At 39.9% G+C, this 17,575-nt stretch overlaps 1 protein-coding gene across 3 annotated transcripts in view; it reads right to left on the bottom strand.

Moving 5' to 3' along the window:
- Positions 1-13,763: 13,763 nt before the first annotated feature.
- Positions 13,764-17,575, bottom strand: part of LOC148012141 (protein LIKE COV 1-like) — a 50,634-nt gene continuing 46,822 nt past the window's right edge. Inside the window, exons 6-7 of one of the 3 annotated variants that reach the window (XM_087669503.1) lie at positions 14,748-14,858; positions 13,764-14,184 (exon numbers count right to left, since the gene is read on the bottom strand). In XM_087669503.1, coding sequence (XP_087525629.1) covers positions 14,179-14,184; positions 14,748-14,858 — 117 coding nt within the window. In that variant the 3' untranslated portion in view covers positions 13,764-14,178. Of the gene's footprint in view, positions 14,185-14,731; positions 14,859-15,596; positions 15,761-17,575 lie in introns of those variants that run through there. The other 2 variants (XM_087669502.1, XR_015689102.1) reach the window with 2 other exon arrangements.

Below are 17,575 nucleotides of genomic sequence, written 5' to 3'. Positions count from 1 at the left end.
CATTTAGATTTTTGTGGTCACATGCCCTATTCTCAGTGGTGTGAAATACTTTGTTGCATTCATATATGATTATTTGCATAGAATTTGGGTATATTCTATTTAGTTGAAATCAAATGTTCTACCTATGTTTCAACACTTTCTTGCTATGGTTGAAACCAATCTGGGCATAGGTTGAAATGTCCTCCTGATCATTTGAGCCCTCTATGTATTATATCATGGTGATAGATGCTAGTGAGCCTCTCACTTATGATGAGGCTATGTGTAGAGGTAATAGTCACTTTGGGAGAGAGCCATGTAGTCTCAATATGATTCACAATAGAAAAATCGTACATATGCCCAATGAAAAATAAGCATGGGTGTACAAGTTGAAGAGTATCCTTGGTCACTCCAAGCTAGCATATAAGACCAAATTGGTTGCTAAGGGTTTGGGTTTTAAGTAGGAGAAGGGAGTTGATTTTGGTGAGATAATCTCTCCTTTGGTCAAGATGACTATCCTATAATTGATCTTGGCTTTGGTTGCATAGATAGATTTGGACTTGTAGCATATGGATATAGAAACAACTTTTCTACATGGGGACTTGTATGAGGACATTTATATGCAAGATCCTAAGGGCTTTGAGGAAAAGGTTAGGAAACACCTAGTGTGCAAGTTGAGGAAGAGACTTTATGGACTTAAGCATGCACCTAGGGAATGATTTCATAAGTTTAATGCCTTTATACACACATAGTAACTCTCATAGTGATATGGATCCATGTTTTTATAGAAGAAGGCCCGTGATGGTAGCCAGATGCTTTAGAGATTCAACTTAAGAAGAGCTTTGAGATGGACATGGAGCAAACCTCACACATACTTGGTATGTGCATTATTGCACAATTGCTCTAAGGGACTTCTCTACTTGTCCCAAAAGGAGTACATTTACATAGTACTTGAGCAATTCCATGTGCAACATGGTAAGCCTACTAGTTGTTTACTATCTTCTCATGTGAAGGTCATGCAATCAAGTAGATTGTTCCTAGTCAGACACACTGAGAGGGCTGAGATAGGCAAGATCTCGTATGCATCCATAATGCCGCCATGATAGCCACTCGACCTGACATAGAATTTGTTGCAATGGGAGTTATGGCATGCTATATGGCTACCCTTGGTAGGAGACATTGGGATGCCCTAAAAGATATTATGAGATACCTTAAAGAAAATGTAGATTTCAACATTTTCTATGGTAGCTAGGATATAAGAGTCATGGGTTACATTGACTTAGATTATATAGGACATGTAGATAGTGGGGGATCTACCTTTGGGTGTGTCTTTACATTTACTAGAGGTATTGTTTCTTGGATGTCGAAGGTGAAAAAATGCATAGCCTTGTCTACTGCCAAGGTTGAATACATTACAACCACTAAGGCTTACAATGAGGCCCTCTGGTTAGGCCATTTGTTTGTAGATCTTGGTATGATTATGACTCCTACACTACATTCAAATTTGATGAGTGCCATTTGTTGGCCCATAATCCAATCTTCCATGTGAAGATAAAGCACATTGACATGTGCTATCACTTCATGAGAGAGGTGGTAGAGGACAACTCCATTGAGCTTTTCAAGATTCCTAGGGATACACATCCTACTTTGCTTACTAAAAGTCTCTTTGTGAAACATTATACCTTTCTTAGGAAGATGATGGGTCTAGGATAAGATGATGTCTTTCATCAACCTGATGTACCTATGAACATGTTATACTTTTCTTTTTCTTTTCTTTTCTTTGTTTCCTCCTCACTCAAGGCACATTATTATTTAATGGGAGGTTATTGGGGGTTAAATGCACCTATATCTCATCACCCATATTTACTTTGTACATTGTACCTGCATACCTATGCACTACTTGCGGTTGGCACCCATCACTATCACTTTATTCTTTATTCTTTGAGTGGCAATAGAATAATCCCACATACCATCCTAATCTCTCTTGCTTGAACCTCCATATCTCTTGCTTCTTTCTTACTTTAACTTATGCTTCCACTTTTTCTCCACCTTTCACACCATTTCCTCTACGGTTTTTCAAAGGTCTTTCGAATTGGCTCTACGAGTGCCTCTTTACACCTCATATTTATTCATGTCCTAATGGATGAAGAATCTTATCATCGTGTTTTGATGACATCACATAATACACTATGTACTTGCAATTGAAGAGAAAAATGGGGGATTGCTTCCAATAGATGCATCCAAGGCTTTTGAGACAATTGGATGACATTCCAATAGCTAGTATGTTGATATTAAGTTTCCTTAAATGGTAAGAAGTGGATGTTAATTCATAGAACTTAGTAATAATAGGGTTTCTAAGGTAGGAGGCTATCACATAGTTCTTTTAAAGACCTTAAAAATGAAGAACGTTACAATTGTCCATGCCATATGATTTGGTAATCCAAAGATCATGTGACTAGAGGAGCAATGTCTACTCGGGTAGTTGACTTCTCCGATGCAGTTGCTTCGCCAAACTATACTAGGGAATGCCATTAATGTTGATGTGGGCTCTGTGTACAACAATGGCCATTGTACTTTTGCCCCATCCTAGGATGCATGTTATATACCATTGATGGAAGCTCCTATGCCTCATGCCATTGAAAAAAACTAGGATTTACTCCACCCTCTCTAGTACACTCGTATTTTGAAGCAAATGATGCAAGGTTTGATGTTGAAAACTTGAAGACATTATGTAATTTGGCTTCTTGTCTATGTTTCCATACATGTCTCCTCCTCCACATCGTGCGATTGTAGGGCCTTGTTTTTTGAAATTCCAAGTGTTGGTGAGCCTTCCACATTGATCCCTTATTGTCCCACATTCCATGGGCTTCTAGTGAGGCCTATGGTAGAGGATGCATGTGATGTAGCCCAATTTCCTTGATTGAGAATGTAGTCTCATGAAAGAAAAGTATCTAGAACATACACTTGGCCAACCTTGGTCACTCTTGCATGGATTCATGTGGTTTGTATTTAGTATTCACGTGGGTAATAGCAAGAACACATTTGTCCTTTCCAATGGAAATCTTGTTCTCCTTCAGTAATAAGAATTGGCTATTTGTATACTACACTATTGGTTTGACAATGAGAGAGGCTACAAATATACAGACCTCATTGCTTGCTTTTGATTTGGCACATGATGGTGGGCCCATTTTGGGTGAAATCGGAGAGAAAGAAAAGAAGAAAGAAAGATATATTAATGTCTACATAAGGCCAATGTGGCCTATGAGACAAAATCTAGAGTACATCCATGTCTAATGTCATCTCATCAGTAAGGTAAAGATAACATTACAAATAAGTGGGTGGCCTATGAAACCATACTGAAAATAACTATACGATGGGACTATACTAGGATTGAACCATGTGTAGTGTTTTTTCCATTGATAGAAAAGGAAAGGAAAGGAAAGGAGAACTAGATCTGATAGAACCATGTACAAAAGTGTGGTGGAGACTATGGGATGTAGTTGATCTCAAGATCTACACATGATCTTAGCTATGATGCAGTCCCTAGTTGCTTCACTGATATGCTTGGTGGTGAGTCTTCGGTGTCTCGTGATAATGGCTCTAATCCAAATGTGGTGTGGCCTCCTCGGACGTGGTGCTGGTAGACGAGGTCATCATGCTCAATGAAGGGAAATGGCTCTATCCAATGTGACTCCATGGCATGGCCTATAAGGTGTCTGGCAGAGTGGCTCTGTCTCTGCTAGGCTGGTAGTGTTAGTAGGGTTGACTCAATAGAAGAATTTTGTTACGGTTGTGTGTGTGTCCCTCAAGATGAGCTGGCCTCCTATCTTGCAGTAGTGCAGTTCGGAGCCTCTCGAGCTCTAGGAGGAAAAGACCTAGGCATCTCTGGTCCTCGTACTCCATGACGCTACGAAGGGGTCCAAATCCATCACGAAAGAGGCAGTGGTACCGTCCTCGTATATCATAGTATGCTGTGCAATTGCATATGTAGTGCTCCTCCATCTCAAGCTCTCGACCACAAATATGGCAAGTCCTATCCTCTGCTAGGGTATTTGTTCATATGCTTGTCTCCATTCGAAGCCTATGTGAGGAGGTGCGAATTTGTTCGATAGCAGTTCGTATGCTATGGGAGAGGGGTGTCCATATATGCTGGACAAATAATGCAACCATCATCAGAGAGACACAAGAAATGACTCATGTAGAAACCCATCCTTGATCCTAGAGGGAGTGGTGGGTGGATCCATGTCCTTGGTATCTCAATCCTCAAGATATCAGCTTTGATCACCTGGTTCAGCTCTGATCAACTAAGAGAAAGTGTAGGGTAGTCAAGGCTATAATCCAAAGGTGGAAGACGACAGTCAATATCCAAACCATGTAGGCTCATCCAAATAGCCATATGTGAAAACCAATAGTTCTTCTCGCCTCCTGCAGCTAGTTATCTAGCTAAGGTTAGTGCCAATCTAGCATAAATATGGCATGGAAGTTCCCATATTCTGTGCCAAAAGGTCACCGCCCTGAAGAGTGCCTCTGTAACTATAGGTATTGCCCCTAGCTCTACTCTGACAATGGGATGTGGGGGGTGGAGGGATTACTCCTAGATTGATGTGTAGTATGGAAATGAGAGCGATGGAGGCTCCCTCCACTGGTCAGGCAGTCATTCAATGCGTCTCGGGTTTCTAGAAACACGATATGACTATTTTTTATAAAGGAAATGAAGGTTTTTCGACATTTTATGATGGAAATGATGTTCTTATGCGATGAAAAATTGTTTGAGTGCTGGTTGCATCATGTTTAATTGCTGTATAACAAAAAATTCCGATTTCGTAATGATTTACATGTGCCATTTAAATCTTGTAAAACGTGAAATGCGATTTTTAAGGGTAAATTGATAGTTTTGTCGTTTCAAGTGGGTGAAATGTGTTCCTATGAGAAAAAATGAAAGATAAATACAAATTTTAGTATGCTAAAATGATTAGTATAAAAAATAGAAAATAATAGTGATTATTGATAAATAAATGCTAAAAAATAAGAAAAAATAAAGGAAAAAATAAAAATACGCATCATAAAAATAAGGAAAAATATAATGAGTATTTGTGAATGTATGGTAGTGGTGAAGCTGAGATTAGCCTAAGTTTTTCCTATCTCTTTGTCAAAGTTCGTGATTTATCCCTTTTCATATATCAAAACAAGACAAAATGAACTCCTATACCTATGCAACGGAAGCAATACCTAAAAGTAGGGGGTGGGGTGTTGCGATTTGGGTGATGTTTATTGTTGATTTTGTTGATGTATATCATGATATAGGGTTCGTTGTATTTTAATTAAGAGGACAGTAACATGAGCGTTGTCTTGGTGCTATCCTTACATCGCCACAACGAGTTAGTAAATAAGCATTGGAAAGCCTGATTGTGCACGACACGTTTTTGATTGAAAATTATGTTTGAACACTTTAGGATCATCCACTTTTTCATGTGCATATCAACCATGATGACCTACGCTTGAGCGTGTGAGACGACCTAAGCTGTAGGCTAGTCGATCGTTTTCTTGGGGAATTGTTTGGCAAGGACACATGGTATCTCCTAGAATAAATTAAAAATGAAAGAGTGGAGCTTGTATCATGTGTACTTTATGTTGGAGTGACGCATCTTGGAGCCAATCCCCGAGGTGTAGGAGAGTTGTAGTGGAGCCACGACAATCAGTCGAGGGGGTGCCTCCTTTGTATGTTCTTTGTGGTATCTATTACCGATATGTATGAGATACTCCATTTGTTGGAGTTTGGGGAAAGGGCCATTGGACTATATATAAGCGATAAACGCATAATTGAGTCTATCTAGTGTATATCAGTATATTATAGATGCTCCTGGCCTGCGAGGCCGTGTGGTGGGATTGTCTGTTGTGTGCATGAGGTCCGACTAATGCCATAGCCAGTGTCGGCCCATTTTAGGTCCCATCAGTGGTACGTTTGCCGGGAGCTGCCAAGAAGTGGTGGTTCTGAATCTAGGGTCTCTAGGGACCAAATAGTTGGTTTATGTCCTGTGAGACAAGAACTGTCAAGCCAAAATACAAAAAGAGGAACGTGCTGAGAGGGCTAGACAGCGGGCTGAGATTATAAGGCGTTATTCTCCTCAAAGGAGAAGCCCGATAAGAATAAGCAGCAGTGGTTCTAATAACCCAAGTGTCACAAGCAACTTTTTGAGTGTAAGAGGAAGTCTTGATACTTTTCCTCTTCCAATCAATCAACCCAATTCAAGTGAAGGTGTAGCTTTACCTACACAAACTCCTGTTGTCAATCTGGCTGTAGCTATGGTACAACCCATCGCAATTCTAGCAGGGACACCAGATTTACCGGCATTGGGAGCATGCTTGCCCATCTTTCATGGGTTAGCTGAAGAATATGGAGAACTCCATATTAATGAGTTTCAAACACTCATGTTCAACTATCAAATCCAAGATGAAGGACACTTAATGATGTTCTTCAACATGACATTAAAAGGAAGGACAATAGTTTGGAAGAGTGCCATGACTCCGCTTGTGGGGGGCATTTTGTTGGGCTGTTGGTGGCACAAAAGGCCTTAAGAGCTGGATATTGGTGGCTGTCCATTTTCTAGGATTCATTTGAGCATGTTAAGTGATGTGATACATGTCAAAGACATGATAGTAGAGAGAATAGGAAGCGTCCACTTACACCTATTATGACTATCCTTCCATTTAAGAAGTGGGGCATCGACTTTGTGGGTCTTATTACCCCATCGTCTACTACTCAGAAGAGATATATTATAGTAGCCACTGATTACTTTACAAAGTGGTCAAAAGCACGAGCAACAAGGCAAGACAATGCAAAAGAGACTCCCAATTTCCTACTTGAGCAGATCATCTACCGTTTCGGTTTGCCAAAGGAAATTGTATTGGACCGTGGAACCCATTTTTTGAACAAGGTGATTAAAAGCCTGACTGAAGTTTGGAAAATTAAGCATAACAAGACGACCCCTTATAATCCACAAGCAAATGAACAAGTTGAAAGTACCAATAAGCAGCTTATGAGTATTCTATCAAAAATAGTGACTGAAAAGAAATGGGACTGGGATACAAAATTATATGTGGTGGTATGGGCATATAACACAACGTTTAAACGAGCCACTGGCCACACCCCATTCAAATTAGTTTATGGGGAGGAGTGTGTCTTGGCCTTAGAAATTAAGTTGCCGACCATAAGATTCGCAATCAATCATTATTTGGGTGACGAAGATGCCCTATTTGAGCGTTTTACGACTCTAGCCCACTTGGATGAGCTCAAATTGCAGAGTCTATTATCCTAGGAGGTAGGTTAACGTCGGATGAAGCAACTACATGATCTAAAAGCAAAGAAATATACCTTTAAAAAACAATAATTAGTTCTGTATTATGATGCACGTAGGGAGCTATTTCCAAGGACGCTGGAACCTAGATGGGATGGCCCTTACAAGATAGTTAGGATAGGTAAAAATAAATTCACAACTTTACTAGCTGATCTTCAGGAAGTGAAATTTTAAAATAAGGTTAATCTTAATAAGATTAAACCTTATTATTTCTGAGTATGCTAACGCACTAAATGCATTGCAGGTCCATGTTGGGGTTGATCTGAGACACCTATAGGAGAGCTGAAACTGGTTGATGGGACAGTTAATTCCTTATTTGGAGCACCCATATCTAGAGCAAAGATATCATCAGGGAAAGCTTATCTGGTGGAGCAAAGGATACAAAGTGATTGAGGACGAAGACGGAACCTTTGTGTGGGAGATCAAAGTTTTTTGCCGTCACTATTTACAAATTTTGACAAGCATCTTTGTTGAGTTTAATGAAGAAGGTGGGATGGAGCCGTTAGTTCATCCTCTAAGTATGTTGAATTTTGACTATCATAATTACGAATAGAGGAGTTCGTGATGGCTGGCTGTGTAAACCCATTGTGGACGTACACATTATACTTTGATGGAGTGTCCAGGAGCCCTAATAAAAAAGGGAGTGTTGGAGTAGTTATCTGAGATTCCCAACGTAGAGTTACAATGAAATTAGCTGTTTATCTCGGGATAGGATTCACTAACAACATGGCAGAGTATAAAGCCTTGATTATGGGACTGAACATTGCCACAAAAGGTGGTATTCGGTGGTTGTTAGTAAAAGGGGATTCCCAGTTGATCTTAAATCAACTAAATGAGATGTACACCATCCGGAATCCTATCCTTTGTATGTATCATCAAACTACTATGATCCTACTTGATGAATTTAAGAAAGTATCTCTTCAGTTGATTCCATGTTCTTGGAATCAGTTTGCGGATTCATTAGCAAACTTTGCTTATGAAGAGGACCACTTCTTCAACTGTGGTCCTAGTCCAGATGTTGCTATTGATAATGAGACGACATGACTTGATTGTTTATGGGAAATTTTATCAGACCACACGTTATATGGCAGCCGATGGTTGATATGGGTAATGCGAAGAGTGGCCAAGACCCATCTACCACTATTATCTTGGACCCATAGGTTGATTAGACAACATGTTATGCGTATGCCTCTTACTATATATGCAGGAGGTATGGGTCACAACTTGATGCATTTAGTTTAGGGCAGGATCCCTATTTCCTCCTTGGGCCTGGAGCATCTGGTTGCCTATTACTAAGATTTTCCAAGGGGGGATGTATATGAGCCGGTTTGCTTGATTTCTTTAGGCCAAGAGGGCAAGTTGCTTTAAGGTTTTAATGTTTGATTTCATTAGGCCAAGAGAACCAATTAGTTTTGTAGTGCCGTGATCTATTTCTTTAGGCTAAGAGGGCCAGTTAGTTTGCAGTCAAATGTGCTATTTCTTTAGGCCAAGAGGTCCATATGTCCGTTTGGTGTAGGTACGTTTAATAGTTTTCTATTTTAGTGATTGCATCATACAGGTTGACGGAGTCCATGGAGGGAGCCTTTGTTGTGAAGGAGCTTCTCGTGGCCATTCTAGGTGTTTCATCCCCTTCCTGAGTCTTTTCCCTTCAGCAAATAATGATATATGTGCATGTAAGCGGGCTACTTTCTTTTTGTTTGTTGGGGACTGGCAATCAAGGCATGAAGTTCCAGGTTTAGGTTATGTATGTTTGTGGAGGTCTAAATAGTCATTTCCTCCTGTAAAGACATTGTCAGGCACTGAAATACTTGTTTTAGAAGGCAATCCTAGTGACCCTATTCTGCTGACCTACAAAGCAGCCGGCTAGGAGTTTTTGTTAGGTGTGAGGCAGTTAGAAAAGCCTGCCAGAAAAATTGATGATAAAAAGAAAAACTCTGAATGTTTGAAAGAAAGCATATATATATATATATATATATATATACAGAGGTATGTAAAAAGGGGTTTTAATCCCTCTAAAAATAGAAAAGGAAAGGAAAAAAATCTGAGTGTAGTGTCTATTGCCTTGCAAAGGCCTGGTAGGTTTGTGGGAACGAGTCAAAGACCCGGGGCCGATGCCTTGCCTTTTTAGGGGTGGCATCTAGCTAAAAGAATAAGAATAAGCGAAGGTTGGAGCGAAAATAAAAGTGAGCATAAAAAAAGGATTGTAGCCTTGCGAGGGCTCGGTAGGGTACCGAGACAGGACTTGAGGTCGATGCCCTATTCTCCTTAGGTCACTACACTCAGCTTCCTCCTTTTTACAAGCCCGAGTATGGAAAATAAAGGCCTCAAAGGATAATGTGCTAATAGAAAATATTTCTTGATCTGGCTATAGGAGTCTTTGCCTAGTAGGAGCTCTCGGTTGAGTTATCCTTATTTAGGATGGTAGTTCAGACCACCACTTAGGGCGACCTCTTTGTTAGTTCTTTTTAACTTGGCTGTGTTGGAACAGTTGGTTAGTGACTAGCTTTGGGCTTTCTGTCAGATTATGCTAGGCCTACTCCTTGTGGATTTCATGCCTTAGTTTTGACAAGGGGTAGGGTGAGAGCTGTGATGTGTTTTGTTGAGCATATTTTGTATCAGCTTGATGCTCTTTGTAGTTGTGTTGATGTGCAGATTTGTTCGTAGAATTCAACAGGCTGAGTCGCCCTATCTCGTGGTCGCCAATGAGCAATGATTTTTGTCTCTAGAAGGTGCTTAAAATTTTTCAAAAAATGTGAATTTCAAGGAAAAAATAAACTTCGTTGAAGGCGGCATAGGCAATTGAGTCGATTTTAAGTAGCGAGTAGCCGCGGGGTTCCAAAAGTCTTTAAAGACCCACTAAGCGACAGTTGGGGAATTTTCATATTTCTCGGGATGTCGAATGAGACTTCAGGAGTTCTCGGTAGTGGGGGACTTTGAGACAGATGTGCAGGATTTTCCAAATCTCGAATCAGAGGTATGGAAGATGAAGTGCAAGAGGCCGGGCATGTCAAAACCAAAAAGGGCTAACATTTGAATTAAATGGGTAAGAGTGGTGGGCATGCCCTTTAGGGGATCTTAAGGGGGGTTTTTAAATAAATGAATTTTAGGGGGGGAGAGGGGGGCATCATTTTGAAACATCGGCCAGTAGATCGCCGCCCCCCCTCCATAAGGCGACGATTATAATGATAGAGGAGAGAGAGGCAAAGAACAACAGCCCAATGAGATCACACAGATGATTTGCTGCAATTGTTCGCCCTCCATTGCCACTCTCCGCTCCTCCAATGGCTGCCCGGTTTTTGCTGAGTTCATGTTCTAGTCTTTCTCTCTTCCCCCTCTCTCTCCTCTCTATGGGTTGTTCATATGCACTACCTTGAAGGAGGAGTCAGAAGGAGATTGAAGAAAATGATGATGGAGATTAATGGAGATGTTGAAGATTGATGTGCAGTATGGGATTGAGAGCGATGGAGGCTCTGTCTACGCTGGTCATGCAGTCATTCAATGCGTCTCGGGTTTTGTAGAAACACGGTATGACTATTTTTTATAAAGGAAATGAAAGTTTTCAACATTTTATGATGGAAATGATGTTCTTGTGATGAAAATTTGTTTGAGTGCTGGTTGCATCATGTTGAATTACTGTTTATAAAAAAATTCTGATTTCATAATGATTTACATGTGCCATTTAAATCCTGCAAAACTCAAAATGTAATTTTTAAGGATAAAATGATAGTTTTGTCATTTTAGGTGGGTGAAATGTGTTCCTATGGAAAAAAATGGAAGATAAAATTGAATTTTAGTATACTAAAATGATTGGTATTAAAAAAATAGAAAATAATAGTGATTATTGATAAATAAATGCTAAAAATTTAAAAAAGAAAAAAAATTTGAAATATACGTCATAAAAATAAGAAAAAATATAATGAGTGTTTGTGAATGTATGGTAGTGGTGAAGCATGAGGTTTAGCCTAAGTTTTCCATATCTCTTTGTCAAAGTTCGTGATTTATCACTTTTTATATATCAAAACATGATAAAATGAACCCCTACACCTATGCAACGGAAGCAATACCTAAAAGTAAAGGGTGGGGTGTTTGAATGATGCGATTTGGGTGATGTTTATTGCTGATTTTGCTGATGCATATCATGATATAGGGTTCGTTGTGTTTTAATTAAGAGGATAATAGCATGAGCGTTGTCTCAGTACTATTCTTACATTGCCGCAACGAGTTAATAAATGAGTATTGGAAAGCCTGATTGTACATGACACATTTTTTATTGAAAATTATGTTTGAGCACTTGAGGATCATTCACTTTTACATGTGCATATCAACCATGGTATCAGAATACAAAGAATTGGATGCATAGCACCTATTTTTCGTTATGATGACCTATGCTTGAGTGTGTGAGACGACCTAAGTGGTAGGCTAGTCGATCATTTTCTTGGGAAATTATTTGGTAAGGACACATGATATCTCCTAAAATATGTTCAAAATGAAAGAGTGAAGCTTGTATCGTGTGTACTTTATGTTGGAGCGACGCATCTTGGGGCCAATCCCCGAGGTATAGGAGAGTTGCAGTAGGGCCATGGCAATCAACCGAGTGGGTGCCTCCTATGTATGTTCTTCATAGTATCTATTACTAATATGTATGAGATACTCCATTTGTTGGAGTTTGGGGAAAGGGCCGTTAGACTATGTATTAGCTGCAAACGCATAATTAAGTCTATCTATTGTACATCAGTGTATTATAGACGCTCCTGGCCTGCAAGGCCATATGGTGGGGTTGTCTGTTGTGTGCATGAGGTCCGGCTAGTGCCATAGCCAGTGTCGGCCCATTTTAGGTCCCATCAATTATTGCATATAGTACGCCTACGTCAATGCATTTAGTACATCTCTACATCACTATAGTGCTAACGACAGGTCTACTGCCAGGTACATTCCTGCTCACGATAGGTCTGTCTCACGCTAGAGGTGTCTGCCTCGCGACAGGTCCGCCAGAGGGATACTGCCTCATGACAGGTCTAGCATTATGACGGGTCCCTCCCGAAAGGTCTCTGACATCACGCCAGGTACGTCGCGTCAGGTCCTCATGACACGTCTAACATCACGCTAGCTCCATCCACGACAGGGACATCACACGAGGGTCATGCAAGGCACATCACATCCACACACACACACATAGAATCTATATGAGTGTACAAGAGAGTAGAGAGGAAGAGAGCATGTTTGTGCATGAGAGAGAGAGAGAGAGAGATCTACACACATTGGGAATACTCAGCCTATGGGGGTGGGGGGGAGGGGCTTCTCTCTAGATCTTGCCTCCATGATAATGTGGGGGGTCATAGAAGAGGATAGCCTTATATAATTGCTTAGAGTTAGTAGAGCATTAAATGCATGTTAGAGAGAGAGAGAGAGAGAGAGGTATTGGGTATTTTTTTTCTTGGCTAAATGTAGGAATGCCAATGACCTCCGTTTCGATGAAAAAATCCACACACACACACACACACACACACTCTCTCTCTCTCTCTCTCTCTAACATTAGGGTCCTTGCTACTTGCATCTTACTAATCCATTGACCCCCTAGGCTCTGTGTCTAGAATCTTATTAACTAACTAACTATAGAACATTATATATCATAATATTAATAAACTAATGTATATTATAAAAACAAAATATTGTATAACTAATAATAACTAATGATTAACTATCATACACGAGCAAATCATTAATGAATTAATAGTAACTAACTAGTGCTAAGTAATTACTAACATATATTATATATTTAAAAATTATTACTAATTGATAATTTTAACTAATAATTATTAGTAATTTCTAAGTAATGCTAAATATTAACTAAATAGTAATTAGATATAACTACTAACTAGCTGTGTGTGTGTGTGTGTGCGCGCGCACCTAACCTAGATTATCCCCCCATCCCCCCATCCCCCCCCCCCCCCCCCCCCCCCCCCCCCCCCTCCCCCCAAAAAAAAAAAAAAAACTCACTCTAAACCCACAATCTTCAACTAGTTGGAATATAACTAAAAATCTCACAATGTGGATTGAAAGTTGTGAATTTAGTACAAAACCATATAGCCATCACACCCCTAATACCAAACCTCTTAGATATGTACCATGAATAACAAAACCCTTCAATTGGTTGGAATATAACTAAAAATCTCACAATGTGGATTGAAAATTGTAAATTTAGTACAAAACCCTATAGCAATCACACCTCATAGTACCAAACTTCTTAGATATGGACCACGATTTACACATATCTTAATGATGATAAGTATTCACAATCATTTCATCCTTATAAGCATTGCCTTCATTCTCAATTACCAACACATGAACTCCCTCTATTAGTAGATGTCTACACTTGTAACACATTGAAAAAGCTACGAAGGTATGAAGTGGATCATGCTCTTATTGTAGCTTTGTCCTTTGAGACCACACAAACACTTCATATAACCTGGATACTTAAGGTATGCATACCAAAATATACGATGAGGTAAAAATTGATTTTTATGGTGATACATGAATAAATTTGTCTTTAAGGACAACCATCTACTTTGAATGGTACTAGTGTGCACCTTATTATACATGTATGGGAATCCATGGGCTTCTTAACTAGCCTTGAAAAATTATTTCCCATGTCTTTAAGGTAAAATTGCTTCCTCTCTAATATACAATGGGTTCATTTGGTAGTGCCAACATATGACCTACAAGTGAAGATATGAAGGTGAGACGCAACAAAACCATGCATGTCACTTCAAATGGTTCCTATCATGTGGTGGATTTCGTCCCTTCAATGGAGAGATTTCTTGAGGCATTGTCATACCTCCTGAGAGCACTATCTCTACACAAGAGAGAACCAAATTAGAACCACACATGCACATGCATGTGGTTTTGTTGAAAACAACTATTCAATAGCTCATTAATGTGTACTACACACACACACACACACGTGCACATGCACACACGACACTTCTTTAAGAATGTTTTTACCATGGATGAGGGCAAAATGATTATTTCTACATCAGCATATCCCCTCTTTGTTCCAAGAAATGAGATTCTATATTTTGATGATTCCCAGAAGATTTCTTTGGCAATGGGTGCCCATACATTGATGGTGGGCAATTCCTATTTCCCATCAAGTCCAAAACCTCTAGATGGGTAGGTATTCCAATCTCTAGGTCCAAGTCCCCCAAATAGTGGTGTGATGAACATATTCATTCAAACACTCCAACCGGAGCCATTCACAAAATGCCACTGGCCAAGCACCCCACAGGGTTGCACTCTTGTGTCTCCATCACACAAGGCACGATCACACATGCGTGCATGCATGCATTTAAAAAAAAACACAAAGAAAACATAAGTCAAAAGAAAGTAACTAGCTTTGTTACCAATTCCTTCACGCACAGAAAGGTTTGGTCGAATGACATCTTTTGAATTCACCAGAAAAATGTCCCCTATATACAAGTGGTTGGTTGGGACATACACACTGCAAAGCTGTTCTTCCCCTGCATCACTCTGCATACAAGGGTCAAGTTAAAGCTGATGTTTTTTGATTTTTCTTTTTCTTTTTTTTTGGCCATGCAGGGAAGGGGGGGGGGGGGGTGTGTGGTGGTGGTGGGAAGAGGACCCAATTTAAATCATCTGAAAATCTACGCGCAGTTCAATTCCTGATGCTGCTAAGTGGGTGACAATCTGTGCACAACACATTCCAAAAGCAGCAACAACACATTAAAGAAACTCCAGAGGTGAAGCCCACAAGCACGAGTCTACAAGTTCTTTAAAACGAGTCTCAACCCACAGAAATACTCAACTCTTTTGATAAGTAGGCCTTCACTCCACAACAATCATGTGTGTAACAAAGCCAGCATTGGCACATGGGAAGCCTCACCTTAGTCTCCACATTAAAGCTACTTGGTCAGTTTGCTCTATGACAGCTTTATTAGAAACAAATAGGGATTGGGATGAATAGAGATTGAAAGAGAGGTTCCTGACGTGGCTGCTCCTTGGTTGCATATTGTTCATTCCACTCTTGTTGTGCCGCCTGCATGATATTTGTGTGCTGTGTTTTGGTGGCCTTTTGGCTCAACTGGTGATTGTTGGGACTTTCTTTGGCTGGCCAGAAGGCCTGATGTAAATACTTTCGTTTAACTTTCAGCTTCTTCATAAACAAAAAGAGAGGCCCGACTTTACCCCACCTTACCCAAGCAAGACTAATTGCTGCATGATATGATGCAAGTGTTGAGATGGACCCACCTTAGTGCAGTCTGTCTATAATTGGAGTCGCAAAGTCACGGGCTGAAGAGGGAATCCATAGAATGGGGGGCTGTTTCCATTGCCACATTATAGCACTATCAAGATGGACCAGCAATCCCTCTCCTTGCAAGAACTTTCCTAGGGGCAGTACAACCAACAGACATCTGCAGAGGAAAATTCTTGATTTAAGTGGAAGCTGACTTTTCAGGAATTACCACCACCAAGATAAGGGTTTCACCATATGCCAGAGAGTATTAGCATGATCCTTTATTTTGCAGTTATAGATTGTAAAAGATAAATGTCTGGCATTAAGCAAAGGATGCTGCAAACTCAGATCAGCCATAAACTGTGGATCAAGTGGAGGAACGAGTCCAAAATGTTTTGACAATCTCTTGAAATTTATCCAAATTTTCCTGTAACGCAGACCCAATCCAAATCAACCAGAGGCCATGAGAAAAAAGAGAGAATAACCTTGATCAACCACATTGTATATAGATTTGGTTCCTTTCTTGGCAATGAAATAAGCTCGCCTTGGTTCTTGCAATGCGAGAGGATTTCAAATAATCTGTTTCAATGAATACTTTCAAGGTGCATAGAATCTGCTCGCTGACTTTTCCTAGGTGTCTGTTCAAATGTACGTGTATTTTTTTCCAATTTTAAAATCAGTTGAGTGGAAAAGGACAGTCAAATATTTTGCCTTGAAAGCAACCAAAACCACATCCCAGTTCAACAGTGTCCAATTATTGCCAAAGCAGGTGAACATACTCACGCACATGGCAGCAAGCATTTGAGACTGAGGTTGTCTTAATTAAACAAGTTCAAGCAATAAGGAAACTTTTCTTGCCAGCATATGATAGTGAACATTTGAGATATTAAGGCCCACCATGTAACTTTCAAGATCTCAATTTATCAACAGCCAGCAATCTTATGCCTCTATTGTGTGAAATACTTTTCCAAAATACCTCAATTGGCATAAGCATGAGAGCATCTATATTCACATTTCTCCATATGACAAGGGGAAGAAAAATACAGATATAAGCCATGGGTTCATGTTTCCAATCATTGACTTTAACACACAAACCAAATCTTTTAATAGGGCATCTGACCTTGCTAGATCTGTGTACCACTGGATTAGTTAATGGAGCCTTTACATTACCATGTGTTCTCTGTACACCTGGTGTCTTGACTGAAGGTATACCAAGCTTATCATCCAAACTCTCTGAACCATTGGAATCTCCATCAAATCCCAAATGACTAGTAGATGGATCATTACCATCCAACACTTTCTTCTTTCCTTTGTCTTTACCTGCAATACTTGTAGATCCACCAAAAAATGTGGGGCTACTCCTTAGTCTCCTAGACCAAGGGCTAACTGTAGACATAGTACCATGCTTTTCTTTTTACAAATAACTATCATGATCATGATCATAATCCAACGCATCACCAATAGATCCATACTAACTACTCATCCCATAAAAAATAACATCCCTGCTCACTTTGAACTCACCTATGAGATAGGGTTACGACAACGATACCCTTTCTGCTCTAAAGAGTATCCAATAAAAATACATTTTTCAGGATTTGGATCAAGCTTCTTTTATAGCTCATCTGGCACATGAACATATGCAATAAAGCCACTATTCAGTCATTTTCTTTAGAGAGACAGTCCCACCCAAACGATAGCCCAAATGACGAGCAATATAATCAAGAGAGAAATTCATCATGCCAGAATAATCTATGCCATTGTTGTGCATGCAATGAGTATTTTTAAAAAATTTGCTTTATAGATTATATTTCAACCCAACCACTAAACTAAAAGTTTCCAATGCTCTCAAGAGAGTGGAAACATCTCTTTCATGACTTTTCGGTATAAAAAAATAATCTATGTAAGCTTGTGGAAGGTGCTTAGCTACCTCCATGTCGACTAGACATGGCCCCTCCGTAAGTCCCACTCTTGGCTAGGGAAGTTGGGGAGGTGC

This window comes from Lygodium microphyllum, chromosome 27 (genome assembly GCF_053477565.2).
Source record: "Lygodium microphyllum isolate KBCC chromosome 27, Lygodium_microphyllum_v1.1.10, whole genome shotgun sequence".
In the NCBI taxonomy this organism is placed as follows: Eukaryota; Viridiplantae; Streptophyta; class Polypodiopsida; order Schizaeales; family Lygodiaceae; genus Lygodium; species Lygodium microphyllum.
This window is presented reverse-complemented; position numbering and strand designations above follow the sequence as displayed.